The following is a 17,233-nucleotide window of genomic DNA, read 5'->3' on the forward strand; positions in this document are numbered from 1 at the left end:
TACTGGTTTTTCCTGTGTCGGTCTTCTATGTGAATGCATTCATATCAGCCCTAGAACCTGCTTATGTACTCACAAACATGTCCTGTTTAAAAAAACAAAGCAAAATAGCAGAACCTAACCCAAAGTAATAACTGTTTTTAGGGTAGGAATTTTTTTTAAGAGCTTGCTTTTGCCTTGGATCCAAGTCAGTGATGCTGGCTTGCCTAGTGCTTTATTGTTCCAGTGTGGTTTTGTCTCCAAATAAGTTTTTCTTCTTTTATGCTTTCCAACCCATTCTGGGACTGATGTGATGTTCGTACTTTGCCTTGCATGGAGTTGTTTTCGTTTCTAGACCAGCAGAACAAGTGAAGTTGTAGCTTTCATTCAGTTTGGGCTAACTAAAATAATTATGAACTTCATCCCCACTCTTCTTTTAACTGGTTCTTCTGAATATGCAAATACTAAAATAAATGCCCACAAATTTAAAAAAAAAAAAAAAAAAAAAAAAAGAGAGAGAAGAAAGAAAGAGTTTAAAGATCACTTATTGCAAGAATTAGCAATCCTGAAATAAAGACAAGCTGAAATCTGTAACTTGCAAAGTTACTTAGGGAATTTTGATGCTATGTGTAGCTCGGGTAGTGATTTTTACAAATAACTGAAATCAGTGCTATAGTAAATATTGTAACAGATAAGCAATAGTATGTTCATTACTGATACTAAAGTGCTCATTGTTAATCTGTCATAAAGGTTATAAATTTGGTTTTTGTTTTTTGGGGTTTTTTGACATGTCTCTTTCTGTCTCTGGAAATTAGTGTGGTAACAGTTATGCTGGAACAAAGTGCAATATAAGTATTTGTTCCTCATCTGGGAGTGAATAGTAAATTATCTGAGCACTACTGACATATGGGTACAGTTAAATTAAAAAAAAAAAAACACCACACATGCACAAAACCAAAACAACAAGATTTTTTTTTTTAATTTGTGATGTGTCATCTGTAGAAGTTGAATGTTTTTGCTCGAGCTTACTTTTGTATTTCTCTGCTTGAAACAACTTGAATAAAATACTGTTGTCAAACATTTTTTATGCTACTGTTCTGATGGTACAAACTTAAATTTGTTTTGCTTGCAGGCTTACCACTGAAGGAAAAGTGGGAGGCATTTGGTCTTAAACTGAATCACGCTCATCAACAGATGAAAATGACAGAAAATGCTCTTCTCTTTGCATTTGTTGAGGTATTTAGATATTTGCATTTTGATACTAGGAGGAATAAGGAGAAATATTTAAAAGACTGCAATCAATATTCTATAAATAGCTTCCTGGCAAGAGCCTTGCTGTAAAGTAAAACATGTTCCATGATAACTCTGTGAAATCAAGTGTGCAGATTGAAGGAAGCAGTGGTGAGATGGGCAGTGGGAGAGTGATTTGTGGTAGCACATTATTCAGTGCTGTGTAACAGGAACTAGGACTGGTATAATAAGAATATCAGTATGTCATGTCTTCTTTTCAACTCTGGAAGATTAGAAAAAACTTCTTGATCAGTCTCCAGTAGGTCTTGCTTCTGTCTAGGGATTCCTGTGAGCGATTTAATATTAAGAATCTGTGCTGTTTATCTAGAAGTGGTTTTTCTAAACATTTCAAACCCCTAATATGTTTTAACGACATTAAGTGTGATTAGGAGAAGCCATGAGGTGTATTTATGCTTGCTTCTTGCCACCCTGATAATCTGAATACATGCTCTCAAATTCCATGTAAAGTGTGTGAAATGTTGACCAGTCCTCTATAAAAAAATGCATTTATGAGTAGTTGGAGAACCTCTGAGTTAAATATTGTTTTAATTAATAGGGTAGAGATTCCTTAGGATTATAATACTGCTTGTGTCTTTGGATTTCTTTGGATTAACTTTATTTTCATGTGGTGTTAGTGACACGTATGCCCCAGTAGTGGATTGCACAAATAAGGGATCTTAAATCTGTTGTGTTTGAGCCAATCTAACTGGTAACAGACACAATGGTATGATAACTGACTTCTGTGACTAGCAAAATGATTGCTCTTATTGAGAGAGAGCAGTAAAACTGCTACTGCTGTAAAAGGTCTGGAATTGCCATTTGTCTAATCAAGCCATAGATTGGACGCCAAGTATTTCTAGTATCTGAATGCTTCAGTTGACACTTCATTGCTGGCAACATGATAAACAAATTGATCTTACTTTTAGGGTACTCTGGCACAAGCAGTAAAAAAAGGAGAGTGGATTTTATTGGATGAGATCAACTTGGCTGCAGCAGAGACTTTGGAGTGCCTGAGTGGTTTACTGGAAGGATCATCTGGGTCACTGGTGTTACTAGACAGAGGAGACACAGGTACTATTTCCGTGCTTGCTTATGCTGTATCTTGGTTTCCAGCTGAGTTCCCTATCCTATGTAGCTCAAAATAAGTTGAGATCATTTATCATTAAAATGGGTGTGTGCACTAGAGAGCAATGTGCTCTTTGTAGACTTCATATTTCTTTGCAAGAGGTCCAAAACACTGGTGTGTTCTCAACTGCACTGTAGGGTCTGCTGTGTAGAAAGTTAACTCCATTTACTCATGTAAAGATCAAAAAGTGCAGTTGCTGAATGCTGCTCTCAAGAGGTACAGAGAGAGGCAAATATTGTGTGAGCATCCCAGGCTGGATTTTTCTTCCTGGCCGAGGGAAGCACTGGCTGTTGTTCTGAAAGAGACAAAAGGAGTTCCAAGTTTAGGGCTCACATAATTTTTGAATTACTTAACATATAAATATGCTGTGTTTATCATGAATTTTATCTTTTGTATCTGTTTTGCTTTAGAGCCTCTTGTCCGTCACCCTGATTTTCGCTTGTTTGCATGCATGAATCCAGCTACAGATGTTGGAAAGAGAAATCTTCCTCTAGGAATAAGAAACAGGTAGGAAATAGTGATTCAGGGACGAAATAGTCACTGTTTTTTTCAGAGTTTAATTAGTTTCAGGAGTTGATCTGTGAAGAATGCTTTGTCTGAAGCCTGAGGATGCAAGTCTGAACTCAGATTTACTGCCTGTGAGAGATGTATGGTGAAGGTTTTTCATTAAATACAAATCAGCAAAATACTTTGGTGAAGTAGCTGAGCTGTGAGCAAATGGTCTAGCAGTGGTGTAGAGTGTTGTCAGTGGGGGCAGGAAATGATTGTTCTTCACAATTAAGCTGTCAGCACCTGAGAATGCTACTGCAGCAGTTTATGTTCCTGATGGGAGAAGTAAAGACGAATAAGTGTTTGGTGTCTGTTTAGCAGCCTTTCTCTTAACTCAGAAGTGTTGATGATCCTTGCAGAAAGCTGCATATCCAGTCTTGTACACTCAGAAGGAAGGTGGTGTGCATGGTGGCGCAGATGTGTGATACTCAAAATATTTGATGCGTGGTCTCAAAGCATATAAGCTGTAGCAAGGCAATTGGAATTGTGACAAATCCCTTCTTCAGTACCATCTACCTATTCCTGTATGCACAGATCTCCTGCTTGATGCAGTTTCCCTCATAAGTGCCAAAAGTTGCATATATAGTTCCTTCCCAGATTCATAAACACTGGGCAAGATTGTAGAGATGCACCAGCTGTGTGCAGCTAGTCATTTATAGTTTTTAGTGCAAATCAAGGCTTTATTGCCATTGGCTCTCTTGCAGAATAGTGAAAGGAAAGAAAGTGAGTGTAATACAGAAGAAAGGAGACTTCAGCATACCTTGCTAAGTTTAAATTAATTTATATTTCTATTAGTCAAAAATACCTACTACAATTTGTCAAAAATAGCTACTGCTGTGTCAGTACTTCATTGTTCAGGCTGTAACATTTGAGTGTCTATTGGAAATTGTTTTAAATTGTAATTTAAGTCACATTGTTTGCTTTCAGTCTGAGACGTTAAACTAATTCAGATAAATTACTTGAAAGTATTAGTAATACCTTATTTTTCAACTACTCTGGTTCTTGAGTCTGTCTGTGGGTTTGACAATCTATATGTCTGTAGCTTTAACCATCAGTATTCTGTTACTTAAAAATTTAAAATGTTACATGCCATGAGATTTATCTCTAACATCATTTTTCAGTATGGTCAGGTGTCTTTAAGTGTTATGGATTGATTTGATTTTTTTAGGTTTACTGAACTTTATGTGGAAGAATTGAGAAATGAAGGAGACTTGCAAATTCTTATAATGGATTATCTGAGAAGCTTGAATGTGAACAAAAGTACAGTAAAAGGAATTGTGAAGTAAGTTGACTGTAATCTTTTTAAATTCTTGATGAAATAAGTCACAAAAAGAAAGGATGTGACCATGGTCTGTGGTTAGACTGCTCTGAGAAGCACTATAATGCTCTCCATGCAGCAGTTTGCATAGCTTTAGGAAACAGAAGAGTGTAGACATCCATCTTCTTAATTCTGCCGGTTTCTGTATTTGTAGGTAGGAGATTTTTTACTTTTTGAAATTCAGAATTGTTTTCTTGGTTACACCAGTTAAATAGCATTGTTGTTTCAATCCTCTTTCACTTCTGAGGGACTAAAATGGTTTATTTGTGTAGATAATTCCAAGGAAAGTCTTGTGTGTTTGTCTAGGGTTACCTTTCTTTCTCCTAATGTAAGGTGAACTATCTCATGTTTGGAATACTTGGAGTTTATAGTTACTCTCTGTATATCAAGTTGTGTCAAAAATATGGTTCTAAAAATACTCTGTTGCTTTGCTTCACTGGCTGTACAGATGGGAGAGCTTGGCATGGCTTTCCTAACCTGGAGCTTTTAAGAAAAGTGACAGCTGGGGATGAACTGAAGTGTTCATACTTGGGGTTTAATTCCTTGGAGCAATGCTCTGATCAGTAACAGCTCTATGTAACTTTGTTTTTGTAGCTTTTATTTGTCTGTGAGAAAGGAAGCAGAAACAAAGTTGGTGGATGGAACTGGCCACAGACCTCACTACAGTCTCCGTACCTTGTGCAGGGCACTGAGATTTGCAGCGTCTAATCCATGTGGCAGCATAGCACGCTCCCTGTATGAGGTGATTACCTGGGCTGGCATTTGTTTCAGTGTCTGTTCACTACAGAGGTTGTTTGGGTAAAGGATGATCTTCTCTAAGTTCAGTATTGAACACAAATGGTTCTTTAATCTGTATGTTTGTTCCTTATTTTTCAAGTTTGTCACTGAAAACCATTCTTCTTCTTAGGGCTTCTGTTTGAGTTTCCTGACACAGCTTGACAGAGGTTCTCACCCAGTGGTTCAAAAGCTAATTTGCCAGCATATAGTCTCTGGCAACATCAAAAGCCTTCTCAAGCAGGTAGGCAACTAAGATTATGAAGAGCTGTCTAGTATTTAAAGTAGAATTTATTTTGAGTTGTCTTCTTTTTTCCTCTACATTTCCTTCACGTAGTTCTGTTTTTCATTTTACAAAGATAAGAAGCAGAAAAAAATTAATACCATTCTTATGTAGTTTTTTACTTTTCTTGAATGTTGATATGTTAGCTGGTTTATTTGTTAATTTGAAATCATATGAATAACTGAAGTGCTGTGGAGTGTGGGCAGCTTAATGCAGTGACTCCAGCTGTAAAGCTTTCACAGACTTTGAAGGAGCTTTCTCAGGCTTTGTATTTTTAGACTCTGAATGCAGAACCTATGGATATGAAGAAGCATCTGTGCTTTGTCTCTTATGGGAAAGGAAAAATGTCACTAGTGCTGGGAACCCAGCATGAGTTTGCATGGGGGATGGGGAAGCCAGTTAAAGAGATGGGTATTTGTTTCAAAATAAACCCTTTCATACTGGAAAATGTGTATAAATATATAAAAAAGATAAAAGCAAAGATCCTGCTTGTAAATGCCCTTCAAAATTCAGTGCTAAGACCCTTGAGACATTCTTATCTTCATGCCACTGGCAAAGATTCCTGCTTCATGACCCTGAAATAATCTGGTCAGTTTTTTCCTGTAATTTGCATTCTGTGACAAGGGGACAGTGCTTACTGCAGGAGTGCTCAGGGATTAATTTAAAACTACTTTAGAGAATATGTAGCAGTGGTGTAACAGTAGTTGTTTTCATTAGCAGATTGAAGGCTGTTTGTATAATCTGTTATTTCTGTCATGTCTCCTTAGCAAATACCAAAACCTCAAGGAGGGAGTTTTATACTTATAGAAGGATACTGGATTTCAGCTGGGGACAAGGAACCTACAGTAGATGAGAGTTATGTGCTCACCCCTTCAGTTAAGCTTAATCTGAAAGACATTGTGAGGGTTGTGTCTGCAGGGTAAGTGTTTCAGCTTCTTAATTAAAACAGTAAGTTAAATATATTTGTTTAGGCCTTGAGTTCTTGGTGCCCCTCTAATCTTTCTTTGGATGAATAACGTGTATTTTCCTTCTGCTTTACAGTTAACTTTCATTATAGTGTGACTTGAAATTTATGCATGTGTTTCTTATTTCCTTAAACCACCTTACTGCCATACCTAGTTTTATTTAAATTCTGATCTAGAAATTTGCAGTTAGAATAACCTGCTTATTTTTCACTGCCATGGAAAGCTTCATGGGTAGCTGTTAGCACTTGGGAGTAAAGGTATTTGTATTTCCCTGTTAGTGTGTGATCTTGGATACCCCAAATAAGTTCAGTGCTGGTGTTTTGGTAATGTGGTTTAATAATGTTGATGTCTTGTGTGTGAGAAAGACACGGCTCATACTTCTAACCTACTGTTTTGGTCGTGGCTGTTAGGACTCACCCAGTACTGATTCAAGGAGAGACCTCTGTTGGTAAAACCAGTTTAATTCGCTGGTTGGCTGCTGCTACTGGGAATCACTGTGTAAGGATTAACAACCATGAGCATACCGATATCCAAGAATATATTGGCTGTTACACATCGGATGCCTCTGGAAAATTGGTATTTAAGGAAGGTAAGTGAGCATGTTCTGTATTCTCCAAATTCCTGTCTAATTTCAGTGGCTGGGTTTTTTTTTCTTCTGTTATGATTAACTTGTCTGGTTTATTACAATGGAAAGATGACCTATCATAAAGTTAGTAGTTTCTCTTTAATGATATTCACTTGTGTGAATTTCAGTGAATTCTGAAAAGTTCATGTCTGTCTCATCATGCTTGTCCTAACGGACCTAAAGATGATAAGCCAACAATTTAAACAATACTGTGGCTTCCTTCTCTGGATTAGTGTTCATCCTGAATGAAACAGATTACTAAAAGTATCTGAGTGCATGCTTCTGTTAGATTGGCTTTATAAGATTTTTAAGTAGGAATTTTTCTGTTCCCCCCAAGGCATTCTCATAGATGCAATGAGAAAGGGGTACTGGATCGTTCTAGACGAATTGAATCTGGCTCCCACTGATGTTCTGGAGGCTCTCAACCGCTTGTTGGATGATAACAGAGAGCTGTTCATTACTGAGACTCAGGAAGTTGTCAAAGCTCACCCTCGCTTCATGCTGTTTGCCACACAGAACCCTCCAGGTCTCTATGGTGGCAGAAAGGTCTGTATGAGCTATTCATTTTGGTAGCTAACATTTTAGAGAATTAATCTCTCTCATACTTAAAGTATGTGATGTGAAAATGTTTTGATGTTTAACATCATGAGCCTCTCAAGAGGGAGAGAGTTGAGGTGGCTGTGGACTGTCACTACAGCTGGGCTCTGTTCAAGTGAGTTACTTGTTTCATGGATACAGAATTTCTTATTTTCGGTAGTTGAGACTTAAATGATTTAGTGAACTAGAGTTTATATATATTATACTTGAATCAGCATTTCTTGTCCAAGAGCACTGGAAAAGTGTTTCTGCTTGGCTATAGAAGTCCATTTTCTACTGTTTTCTGTCTGGAATAGGTAGTTTTCTTCACAGTGACTGGTAGTGAAGCCAGCGTACACTGGCTGTGTTTTGGATTTGTGATCAAAACAGTGTTGTTAGCACAGGGATGTCTTAGTTTTTGCTGGGCAGTGCTTGCACAAATTCAAGGCCTTTTCTGCTTCTCACACTGCCCCACCCACTTGCGGAGTAGGTTGGGAGTGCATGAGAAGCTGTGAGGGGACACCTGACCCCAACTGCCCCAAGGGATGTTCCATGTCATATGACATTGTGCTCAGCAGTCAAAACTGGGGGGAGGAGGAAAAAGAGGGGGACTTCAGTGTTTGTTTCCCTAAATAACACTGGTGTGTGATGAAGCCCTTATTTCCTGGAGATGGCTGAATACCTGCCTATTGATGTGATGTGGTGAAAATTCCTAATTTTGCTTTGCTTGCACATGCACCTTTTGCTTTACTTATGAAACTGTCTCAGTCCAAACAGTTTCATCACTTTTACCCTTCCAGTTCTCCCATTGTAGGGAGAGTGTGGCTTTGTAATGCTTAACTGCCCTATGCCCTTAAAACACCCAGTCCATTTTAAAGCTTTTGTCTTCATCCAGACTGTCTCTTATGCTTTCTTTCAATGTTGATGTGTATGTGTTAATTTGTATTCCATGACACTATCCTTATTTCCTTTGGATGTGTAGGGGAAGATCTATGAGCAATATCAAAGGAAAAAGTTCAAGCAGTAGTGTGGTCTCATATTTTAGGTTTTGTCCAGAGCCTTCAGAAATCGTTTTGTGGAGCTGCATTTTGATGAACTGCCAAGTGCTGAACTGGAAACCATCCTGCACAAGCGATGCAGTTTGCCACCTTCTTATTGCAGCAAGCTTGTCAAAGTCATGTTAGACCTGCAAGTATGAAGTCTTTCTTTTAGTATAAGAAATGCAAACGTACTTCAAAGTAGCATGCACAAAGTAATAGAAATTCCTTCGGTGGAGAGGTATTGTTAGTTGAAGGATATTTAGAATCCTAAACCATGGAGAGAGCCCACCAAAGTACTGATTTCAGTGGTTAAGACTAAGGCTAGTGAAAGTGATGTCATATTTGAGAGAAAGGTAGGAGAAAAAAAACAAACCAAAAACCAGACACCTTGGGATTAAATGTGTAGACTTATCCCGTGCTCTGGAGCCAAAGTACAGTATTGGGTTTGTAGGGGTCTTTGGGTCATATGAAATTCAGTATTATTTTTAAGCAGTAATTTTGGATATATTCAGACACTCCTGTATTCAACCAGCATTTGACACTTTGTATGTAGCTAAAACTACCTCGTATTTAAAAGCAATTACTGCAGCACAAACTGGATTTTTTTTTATTCCACGTACCTATTTTATTCTTTGGGTTTTTTAAAATTAGTATTATCTTAATTATTTCATTCCTGGTGCTCATGAAATACCTGCCTAAAAGGAGTTAGTGCTTGGGAGTTGTGATTCTACTTGGCTTTTTTTTTTGGTAGTTATTAGTAGAATTTTCTTGTTGCAATGTCAACTGCAGAGAGTGGTGATTAGCTTTGCTTGAAGTATTTGGACAGGCTGATGAAAAAACACCTCACATTTTGTTCTTGTGACAGTCTTACCGCAGAGGTTCAACGGTGTTTGCTGGGAAACACGGATTTATTACCCTGCGGGATCTGTTCCGCTGGGCTGAACGGTACAGGCTGGCAGAGCAGCTGGAGAAGGAGTATGACTGGCTTCAGCACTTAGCAAATGATGGTGAGCTCTGCTGCCCCAGCTTTTTAAAGTGTCTGTAGAATCACTTTCCAGCCCCACTTCCTGTGTGTAAATTTTTGTTGCTGATTACCCAGGTATCAATTGCTTTCTCCCTTCCTCTGTTTTGTAGGATTTATGCTTCTGGCAGGCAGAGTCAGGAAACAGGAGGAGGTGGATGTTATTCAAAATGTCATTGAAAAACACTTCAAGAAAAAAATATATCCTGAGTCTCTCTTCTCAGGGGAAAGTGTCAAAAAGCTACTGGGTGAGTTTCCTAGAGGGACCCCACTGGTAGATCTCTAGATGTGACTGAAGCTGATGGATTGCTTTATATTGTGCAGCTAAGTCTTCCATGTGGATGTCAGTGATGGACAGAGATTTTAGCCATGTTGTCTGGACTCAAGGGATGAGAAGACTTGCCATCTTGGTGGGACGAGCCCTGGAGTTTGGTGAACCAGTACTGCTGGTGGGAGACACTGGGTAATCTTGCTTTTTATGTTCTTGGTAGTGCTGTACCAGCTGCTGAGCTGGAGACTAAATGATTGTGTGGGCTTCAGTGCTGCTTTGATCTGGGACATTTGAGTCTGTCTCATGGCAGACTTGCAGCTGCTGTCTTTCACAGTCCTTTTTGAGGGGAAGCAGGTGCACCTCATTTAACCTGTGTCTTTGATGGGTTTATCTGCATTGTGTTAACTACATAGAAGTTATAGAAGTAGTGAAATTTAAGTGACTTCTGACTTCTGTCCCCAGTTTTACAAGGTGTGCTGTAAAATCTCACTGTGCCTCATGGGGGTGGCTGCTTTTGGGATATTGTGGACATTTTTCTCTTTGAGAGCACATTCAATTTGCATGTTTTAGGAGCTTGAATATAGTCTTGCTACCACTTCTCCCCGTCATATGGTGTAGAGGAGGTGGTAGAAGTAGATACTGTCTGCTCTTGTGCTGGTTATAAATTTGTAGAGTAAATTTTTATGGAAGAGAAGGAAAGAAAAATGCAAGAAAAGAGAGAAGGAAAATTTACTTAGGTAGTAAATGAAAACTAGATACTCACCAGTTTGTTCCCTCGGACTTCGGCTTGGTCTAGACTTGTAGCATTTCCAGTTCAGTGAAATGTTAGGCTGGTTGAGTATCTGTAAGGGCAAGCTGAAATAGATTTGACTTTGAACATGCAGAAATCCGTCAATGCAACTATTGATTTAAATTTAATTAAAGGTCTTTTGTGCAAGTCAGCAACAGTTGTGCCAGAAATGGCTTCACTTTGCATACATTTCTTTTAAGGGAAGGAGCAGAAGAAAATTTGCATGTTGGGCCTTTGCCTCATAGCTCTTCAAAGAAAGCATGAATCCTATCCAAAGTGAGCTGATTGTTTGGTTTTGCTTCTTTTTTTATTCATGCTTTTCAATTAAATTACTTGGTTGCAGGTGTGGTAAAACTACCATTTGTCAGGTCTTTGCAACATTAGCAAATCAGAAGCTGTACTCAGTGAATTGCCACCTGCACATGGAGACATCAGACTTCCTGGGAGGGCTGAGACCAGTCAGGCAGAGGTCCAAAGATCAGGTTTGTCTTGCACCAGTAATCCTTGGATGGTGTGACCATGGAAGTAAAAAGTAGCAGTTACAACTTTTCACTTTATTTTTCCATTTCTTAGGAGGAATCTGATGGTTCTAGACTCTTTGAGTGGTGTGATGGACCTCTTGTTTTAGCAATGAAGGAGGAGGGTTTTTTTCTCCTTGATGAGATTTCTTTAGCTGATGATTCTGTACTAGAGCGACTTAACAGGTATGTCTGGAATGTGGTAGTACTAAGCATTGTCAGTGTGTCTATTCATTATCCAAACATGAGTGGGGTAAATCTGGCTTCTTTTAGGCACATTTGTTTCCTGGCTTAGATGAGCTGCTCTCTTGCTGAAAAGGATGAAGGTACAAATAAAACTTGAAAGAAAAATCATTAGTTTACCATCTGCAGTATCAATATTTTCAGCCTGTCAGTGAGCTCTTGAAATTACGCATCTTGTCAAATCCCAGAATCTAGTTATTCCCCTCTTTTGTGTGTGTGTGTAAGGAAAACCCCCAGAACAACTGAAATATAAATTTAACTTCATTATCTGTTTGCAGCAGTAGCCCTCATTTTAGTCTTTTCTGTTACCCATTATATTGGGTAAAGGAAAGTTTATCCAGGCAAATTAATATGATTTTCATTTTTAAGTTTTTTGAAGTATAGAGCAAAATTTAAAATAAACAATATTTTTTTAACCTTCCCCTTAGTGTTCTTGAAGCTGAAAAGACGTTGGTTCTTGCTGAAAAAGGTGGTCAAGATGATGAGGAGAATGAAGTAGAACTATTAGTTGCAGGAAAGAAATTCCGCATCCTTGCAACCATGAACCCAGGAGGTGACTTTGGAAAAAAAGAGGTAAATGTCAAAACATCTGGAAATACAGCATGCATCTTCTGGTCATACTAACCATTAAGGGGTTGGAGGTGCAATGCAAAAATGCATCATGCCAGTTCTGGCTTCCAGTGCTTTCTAGTTGGCATCTGCTTCGTTGCTCTAAAGGAGGATTGGGGTGAATCTGCTTTCTGCCTCTTCTGTGGGCTGTCACTTTGGCATTATGGATGAATACTCAGCAAAATGTGAAAGGAAGCTTCAGGCCTCTAAATACACTAGTTAGGCTTGATATATAGGATATTCAAGTACAGGAACTGTGACTTGTGAAGCAAGTAAATCCAGCTTTCTGGGGTAGTACAAAGTTGCATAGCAGATTTTTTTTTTTTAATGCTATTCAGAAAGTGATTATCATCTTGTGTTTCTTAGTGAAAAATAAATATCACATCCCAAAAAGGCTTTTTCATTAAATGAAAAAAATTGTTTCTGAAATTGAGAATTAAGTAACTTAAAACATGTTAAGAAAACCTGTAAGACAACAAAACCCTGCAACTTTTAAGCAGTGTTGGAATGTAGGTCTCTAAAAAAGAACCAGAAGCTGTTTTACTCAAAAGAAGATGGGTCCTCCATTTAAAGTGGTTTCTGGAGTAGAGAACCACTCATCGAAGCCACGTGTTTAAACAGGATTTATTTCTGAATTGCATTTTTGTGCTGCTAATTTTTGTTTGACCAGTTCAACCAAGGAAGAGAGGAATTAGAGAAACGAGTTGTAATTGAAGGCAAATTTCTGTGTGGTGCTTTGCTTCTGTAAGCAAAGCGAGATTACAGAGCCATTGTGTGATAGATGGTGTACTAGAATGCAGTGGAGCTTTGGTGCTTGCAAACCAGCTCAATTTCTTCCCATATTCTTTTGAACTTTGATTACCACCCATTTCCTGCATTGGTGCCGCTACTAGAAGTCTTAAAAATCCTCCTTCTTTCAGAGATTTTCTTAAAAAGTGTCTCTGTCAAAATTAGAAGGAAAGATCTATCTTGTTCATTTTATTTATTGTATACAAGTACAGTGACTACAAGGCCGTTGTTAATTGACCTTTAGGTAAGATGATGTAATGAGTCTTTAATTGCTGTGTCACTCTGCTTGTTTGCAGCTTTCCCCTGCTCTGCGCAACAGATTTACAGAAATATGGTGTCCACAGAGCAATGACCGGGATGATTTGATACAGATTGTAAAACACAATCTTCATCCAGGATTGTCTCTGGGTGCAATAAACCACGAGGGTAGGTATTTCTGTGTATTGGTATTCAAATATTGCTAGGAAAATAAGGAGTTTGAAGGCTGCCAACCTTCCTTCAGAATGTACACCACAGTCACCCTTTCCCTGCTACATTTCTCCCTGAGGACAGTATGATATATTTTGGACTTTGTTCTTCAAGACTTCACTGTGTATGTGTAGCCAGAAGTAAGCTCAAGGCTGTGTTTACTTCACCATCCAGGTAGCTGAACTATCCCCAGCCCTTTAGCGTCCCAGCTTGGTTTTAATGTAGAGTGTTGAAAGAACTGGCACTTCACTTTCTGCCAGCAGCTTCACTGTTAATATTAGTCACTTGATGCTGTCTTGTTATCTGAGTTTAAAAGGATCTTTAGCAACAGCTCAGGCAGGAGCTCTCTTCTGTTATTCTGTGTCTAGGATATAGAGTACCCATCCACATTGCTCATGCAGCTGTACCTACTTTGAAACTGTTTTTACAACAGCATAGTAGATGTGACCAAAAAAATGTAACTTGAATTTTTTTTTTAACTTATTTTTAGGGGCAGATATAGCAGAACTCATGATGGACTTTGTTGAATGGCTGACTAATCAAGAGTTTGGTCACCAGTGTATTGTCAGTGTTAGAGATGTCTTGGCCTGGGTTAATTTTATGAATGTCATGGCAGAGGATGAGTCGAATTCTGCCAAGGGATGCGGCTGCCTTAACGTTTCTCCAGTGATGTCTTTTATCCATGCTGCATGTTTGGTGTATATTGATGGAATAGGATCAGGTAAGTCTTCAGAATTCATTTGGTAGCAGAAAATATGGAACTGTGTATTTGTATTGATACTTTTAGTTAAATGCAAACAAAATGCTTTGGAGCAGCATGGGACTCTTCTGGGAGAAGTTTTCACTTCCATTTGACGATCTCCTGTACATCATGTGCCCTTTCTGTTTCTGTAGCAAGAGTTTGAGTAATAGAGCAAGGGGAATAAATTAGAGGGATTGATAGTATTACAAAGACTAGCACACAAGTTAATAAAACTTGTGGTTTTTATTGAGTGTTTTGAGCTAATACAGTACTTGAGCACATGAGCACGTATTATGCTCTTTATCCCCTACTCCACATGTCAGCATCTGTCTGTGCTAGCCTGTACCATGCACATAGCTGAGAATGCATCTTTGTGTGTTTGCTGCAGGCCCAGCTGATAAATAGTAGATAAGGAAGAGGAGGAAAAATGAAAGGCACAAGAAATGCCAGAAAAGAAAGCCTGGGGGGGGCTCTGGCAAGGGATCAGGGTGATTGTGATGGTAGAAGGGGGTTGGAAGTACGGTGTCCTTAGTTCTGTTGCTCCCAGATCAATCTGTCCATGGTAAATAGTACTGGAAGCACTGTCAAGCAGAAACATTAAAATAAAATATAAACCTGCATCCACATGAAGGGATTGAGTTTGTTGTCATGAGATGAATGTGCCTAGTTATGTTTTGAAGCACACTTAACTTTCCCAATTACAGGTACAACATCTTGCTCAGCTGATAAGGCTTTATTAGCTCGTGAGAAATGCCTGACATTCTTAAGTGAGAAAATGAGTCAATTCTTTGAGCTGACTGATTATCAGAAGAATGAACTAAAGATTTATGACAGAACAAAGGAGAAAGAGTTCGTATGGATGGACAACTTTATGGGAATTCACCCATTTTTTATTCCAAGAGGCAAGAGACTGGGAGTGGGTGGACATTTATTCTGTGATTTGTATTTTCAGTAGTTTTGTTATTCACTAAATCTAAGTAGGATACCTGAACCATCATAGAACAATTTATTAGTTCCTAAGCTTTAGAAAAATGCCTTTTCTGCCTCCAAGTGATTGCAGCTCAGTCACATTTATTAAGACACATCTGTTCATTCCCTTTTTTCATTACTTCTTAATGGTTAATGGCCTAATTTTCATAGATTTTTTTTTTTGGTGTAAGAAAGCTTTTTTGAAATTTTGAATTGTGATTTTCTGTCACTTTTGCATGCTTAGAATGCCTGTTAATTTCCACTTACTAAAGATGCAGCTCATCCTGGCCTTTGTGCAAAGCATGGAAAGCAGGGGTCCTGAGTACAAAGCTAAACAGAATGGAGGTTAATGCCATGCCTTGCTCTAGGCTCTCAAAGATTTGCTGCAATTTTGGCAAAATTACTCCGTCTCTGCATTTCAGTCCCTCATGGGACAAAAAAAATGCAAATGGAACTAACAAAACACTGCTTCTTACTCTTAACAGATTTACCTTAACAAGACTAAAAAGTGGTGACTGTGAGCTTTCTAACTCAGCTGGTTAGTTTTTTGCACATGGACCTATGTGTTCCTAATACTGTATTAATTGTTCATATTTGAACTTTCTGGCATTCATGGATTGTGTTAGTCATGCATAAAATTGTACAAAGTAATGCTTTTCTAAGTAAATTGCGTAGTTCCCCTCTGCTGATTAGTTGACAAAAGGAATCTCATTGGATCCCTTTCATACTAAACAGGTATCAGTTTGTGTAGGATGCATTGGTGACTAGTATCTTGTATACAGGAGCAATGCTGTATTACACGTTTGGGGGAGTGATGTCCAAGGAGCTATACTGGCTGGAATTTGGCAGACAAACTCCGTGCTCTCTCCCCACTGTATGCCATAATAACGGTAAAGAAAAAGCAAACTTGTAATTAAAGGAGTGTTCCTTCACAGAACTGGCAGTGTATGGAACAGATTAATAGGTTATTCTGGTGCATGACTGGATTGTATCCCTCAGTCAATTCTTGAAGAGCTGCTTTTGAATTTTAGGTCCACATGACTGAAGTGCAAGGACAGATTTATGTTTTCTCGGGCATAGATCTCTAGTTTAAGTCATAAACCAAGAGGTATTGAAGTTTCATGGCAAAATAAATCATATATTCATACGCTTTTTTTTGCAAAATTTAATATAAATATGTGGAGATGGGCTGAGATACAGCTATGGGTCAAACAGAAAGTGTATGTGCCTGGTCTCTGGGACTGGCATACAAGCAGGATCTCCATTGCTTGCTGTACTTGAGATCAGCAATTTACAGGCAGAGTGAGCTCATTCAGAGGCACTGTCAGCACCTCCAGCATAACATTCTGGTTAAACTGTTTTCTGGTTTACCTTTTCTTTGTTTTAGGCCCTGTTCTCCAGAGGAACAACATGACAGATTATGCTTTAAATGCTGGGACTACAGCAGTGAATGCACAGAGACTGTTAAGGGCCCTACAGCTTAACAAACCTATTTTGTTGGAGGGCTCCCCAGGAGTGGGCAAGACCAGCCTAGTTGCTGCCCTGGCAAAAGCCTCAGGCAACTGTCTTGTTCGAATCAACCTGTCTGAGCAAACGGTAGAATAAAATATTTTCTTCATTACTTGGTGTTTATGGCAGGGTAGGGGCTTTGTGTAACTTTTAAAGTGCAGCTCTCTTTAACTTCAGCACTGTGTCTGAAATGTCAATTTTGTCTTGGTCTCAAGAGGAGACTGAATGAGGGGGGGAATCAGACAGAGCAGTAAGCTTCTGTGAGTGAATGCCAATTCCTAGATATTTCTATTCTTTTCAGGTGAACTCATGCATATCTTTGTCTACTGTGTTTTTCTTAGCTTCTGCAACATTACTTGAAACAGCTATAAGGCTTTTTTAGCTTTTCTATTCCAATTTGAATTTCTGTTGTTAAGTATAGTAGCTGGTCAGTGGAGTCCTATAATGGAAAAGCTTTTAGCATTTTGCAATTACTGAAATTTTTTAAATAGACCTTAAATGTGGGTATTAAAAGAGAAGGGAGAAAATGTAAAGCAAAGTTAACCAATTCCACTTATGAACTTCGTTTAAGTTTTGTAATTCCTCAACTCCCCCATTCTATTCTTTACTCCCAAAGGATGTGACAGACTTATTTGGGACAGACTTGCCTGTTGAAGGTGGGAAGGGAGGAGAATTTGCCTGGCGTGATGGACCACTGTTAGCAGCATTAAAGGCTGGACACTGGATTGTACTAGATGAGGTAAATTCAGGTTTGGGGGACAAATAAAATAGAAGGTTCTAGA

The 17,233-nt window shown here is 38.6% G+C and overlaps 1 protein-coding gene across 1 annotated transcript in view; it reads left to right on the plus strand.

Annotated features, from left to right (window-relative positions):
* The window catches only part of MDN1 (midasin AAA ATPase 1), a 93,407-nt gene that overhangs the window by 22,948 nt on the left and 53,226 nt on the right, over positions 1 to 17,233 (plus strand). The window contains exons 17-37 of the mRNA XM_066179555.1: positions 1,109 to 1,212; positions 2,193 to 2,337; positions 2,803 to 2,899; positions 4,110 to 4,223; positions 4,854 to 5,001; positions 5,167 to 5,277; positions 6,084 to 6,235; positions 6,692 to 6,870; positions 7,244 to 7,452; positions 8,528 to 8,674; positions 9,388 to 9,529; positions 9,657 to 9,791; positions 9,868 to 10,006; positions 10,948 to 11,086; positions 11,178 to 11,308; positions 11,794 to 11,938; positions 13,060 to 13,189; positions 13,722 to 13,952; positions 14,678 to 14,875; positions 16,330 to 16,538; positions 17,068 to 17,190. Of these exons, the coding sequence (XP_066035652.1) occupies positions 1,109 to 1,212; positions 2,193 to 2,337; positions 2,803 to 2,899; positions 4,110 to 4,223; positions 4,854 to 5,001; positions 5,167 to 5,277; positions 6,084 to 6,235; positions 6,692 to 6,870; positions 7,244 to 7,452; positions 8,528 to 8,674; positions 9,388 to 9,529; positions 9,657 to 9,791; positions 9,868 to 10,006; positions 10,948 to 11,086; positions 11,178 to 11,308; positions 11,794 to 11,938; positions 13,060 to 13,189; positions 13,722 to 13,952; positions 14,678 to 14,875; positions 16,330 to 16,538; positions 17,068 to 17,190 (3,128 nt within the window). The remainder of the gene's footprint in view (positions 1 to 1,108; positions 1,213 to 2,192; positions 2,338 to 2,802; positions 2,900 to 4,109; positions 4,224 to 4,853; positions 5,002 to 5,166; positions 5,278 to 6,083; positions 6,236 to 6,691; positions 6,871 to 7,243; positions 7,453 to 8,527; positions 8,675 to 9,387; positions 9,530 to 9,656; positions 9,792 to 9,867; positions 10,007 to 10,947; positions 11,087 to 11,177; positions 11,309 to 11,793; positions 11,939 to 13,059; positions 13,190 to 13,721; positions 13,953 to 14,677; positions 14,876 to 16,329; positions 16,539 to 17,067; positions 17,191 to 17,233) is intronic.

This window comes from Chamaea fasciata, unplaced genomic scaffold, assembly GCF_029207755.1.
Source record: "Chamaea fasciata isolate MVZ Bird 193981 ecotype frontalis unplaced genomic scaffold, bChaFas1.0.hap1 SCAF_3, whole genome shotgun sequence".
Lineage (NCBI taxonomy): Eukaryota > Metazoa > Chordata > Aves > Passeriformes > Sylviidae > Chamaea > Chamaea fasciata.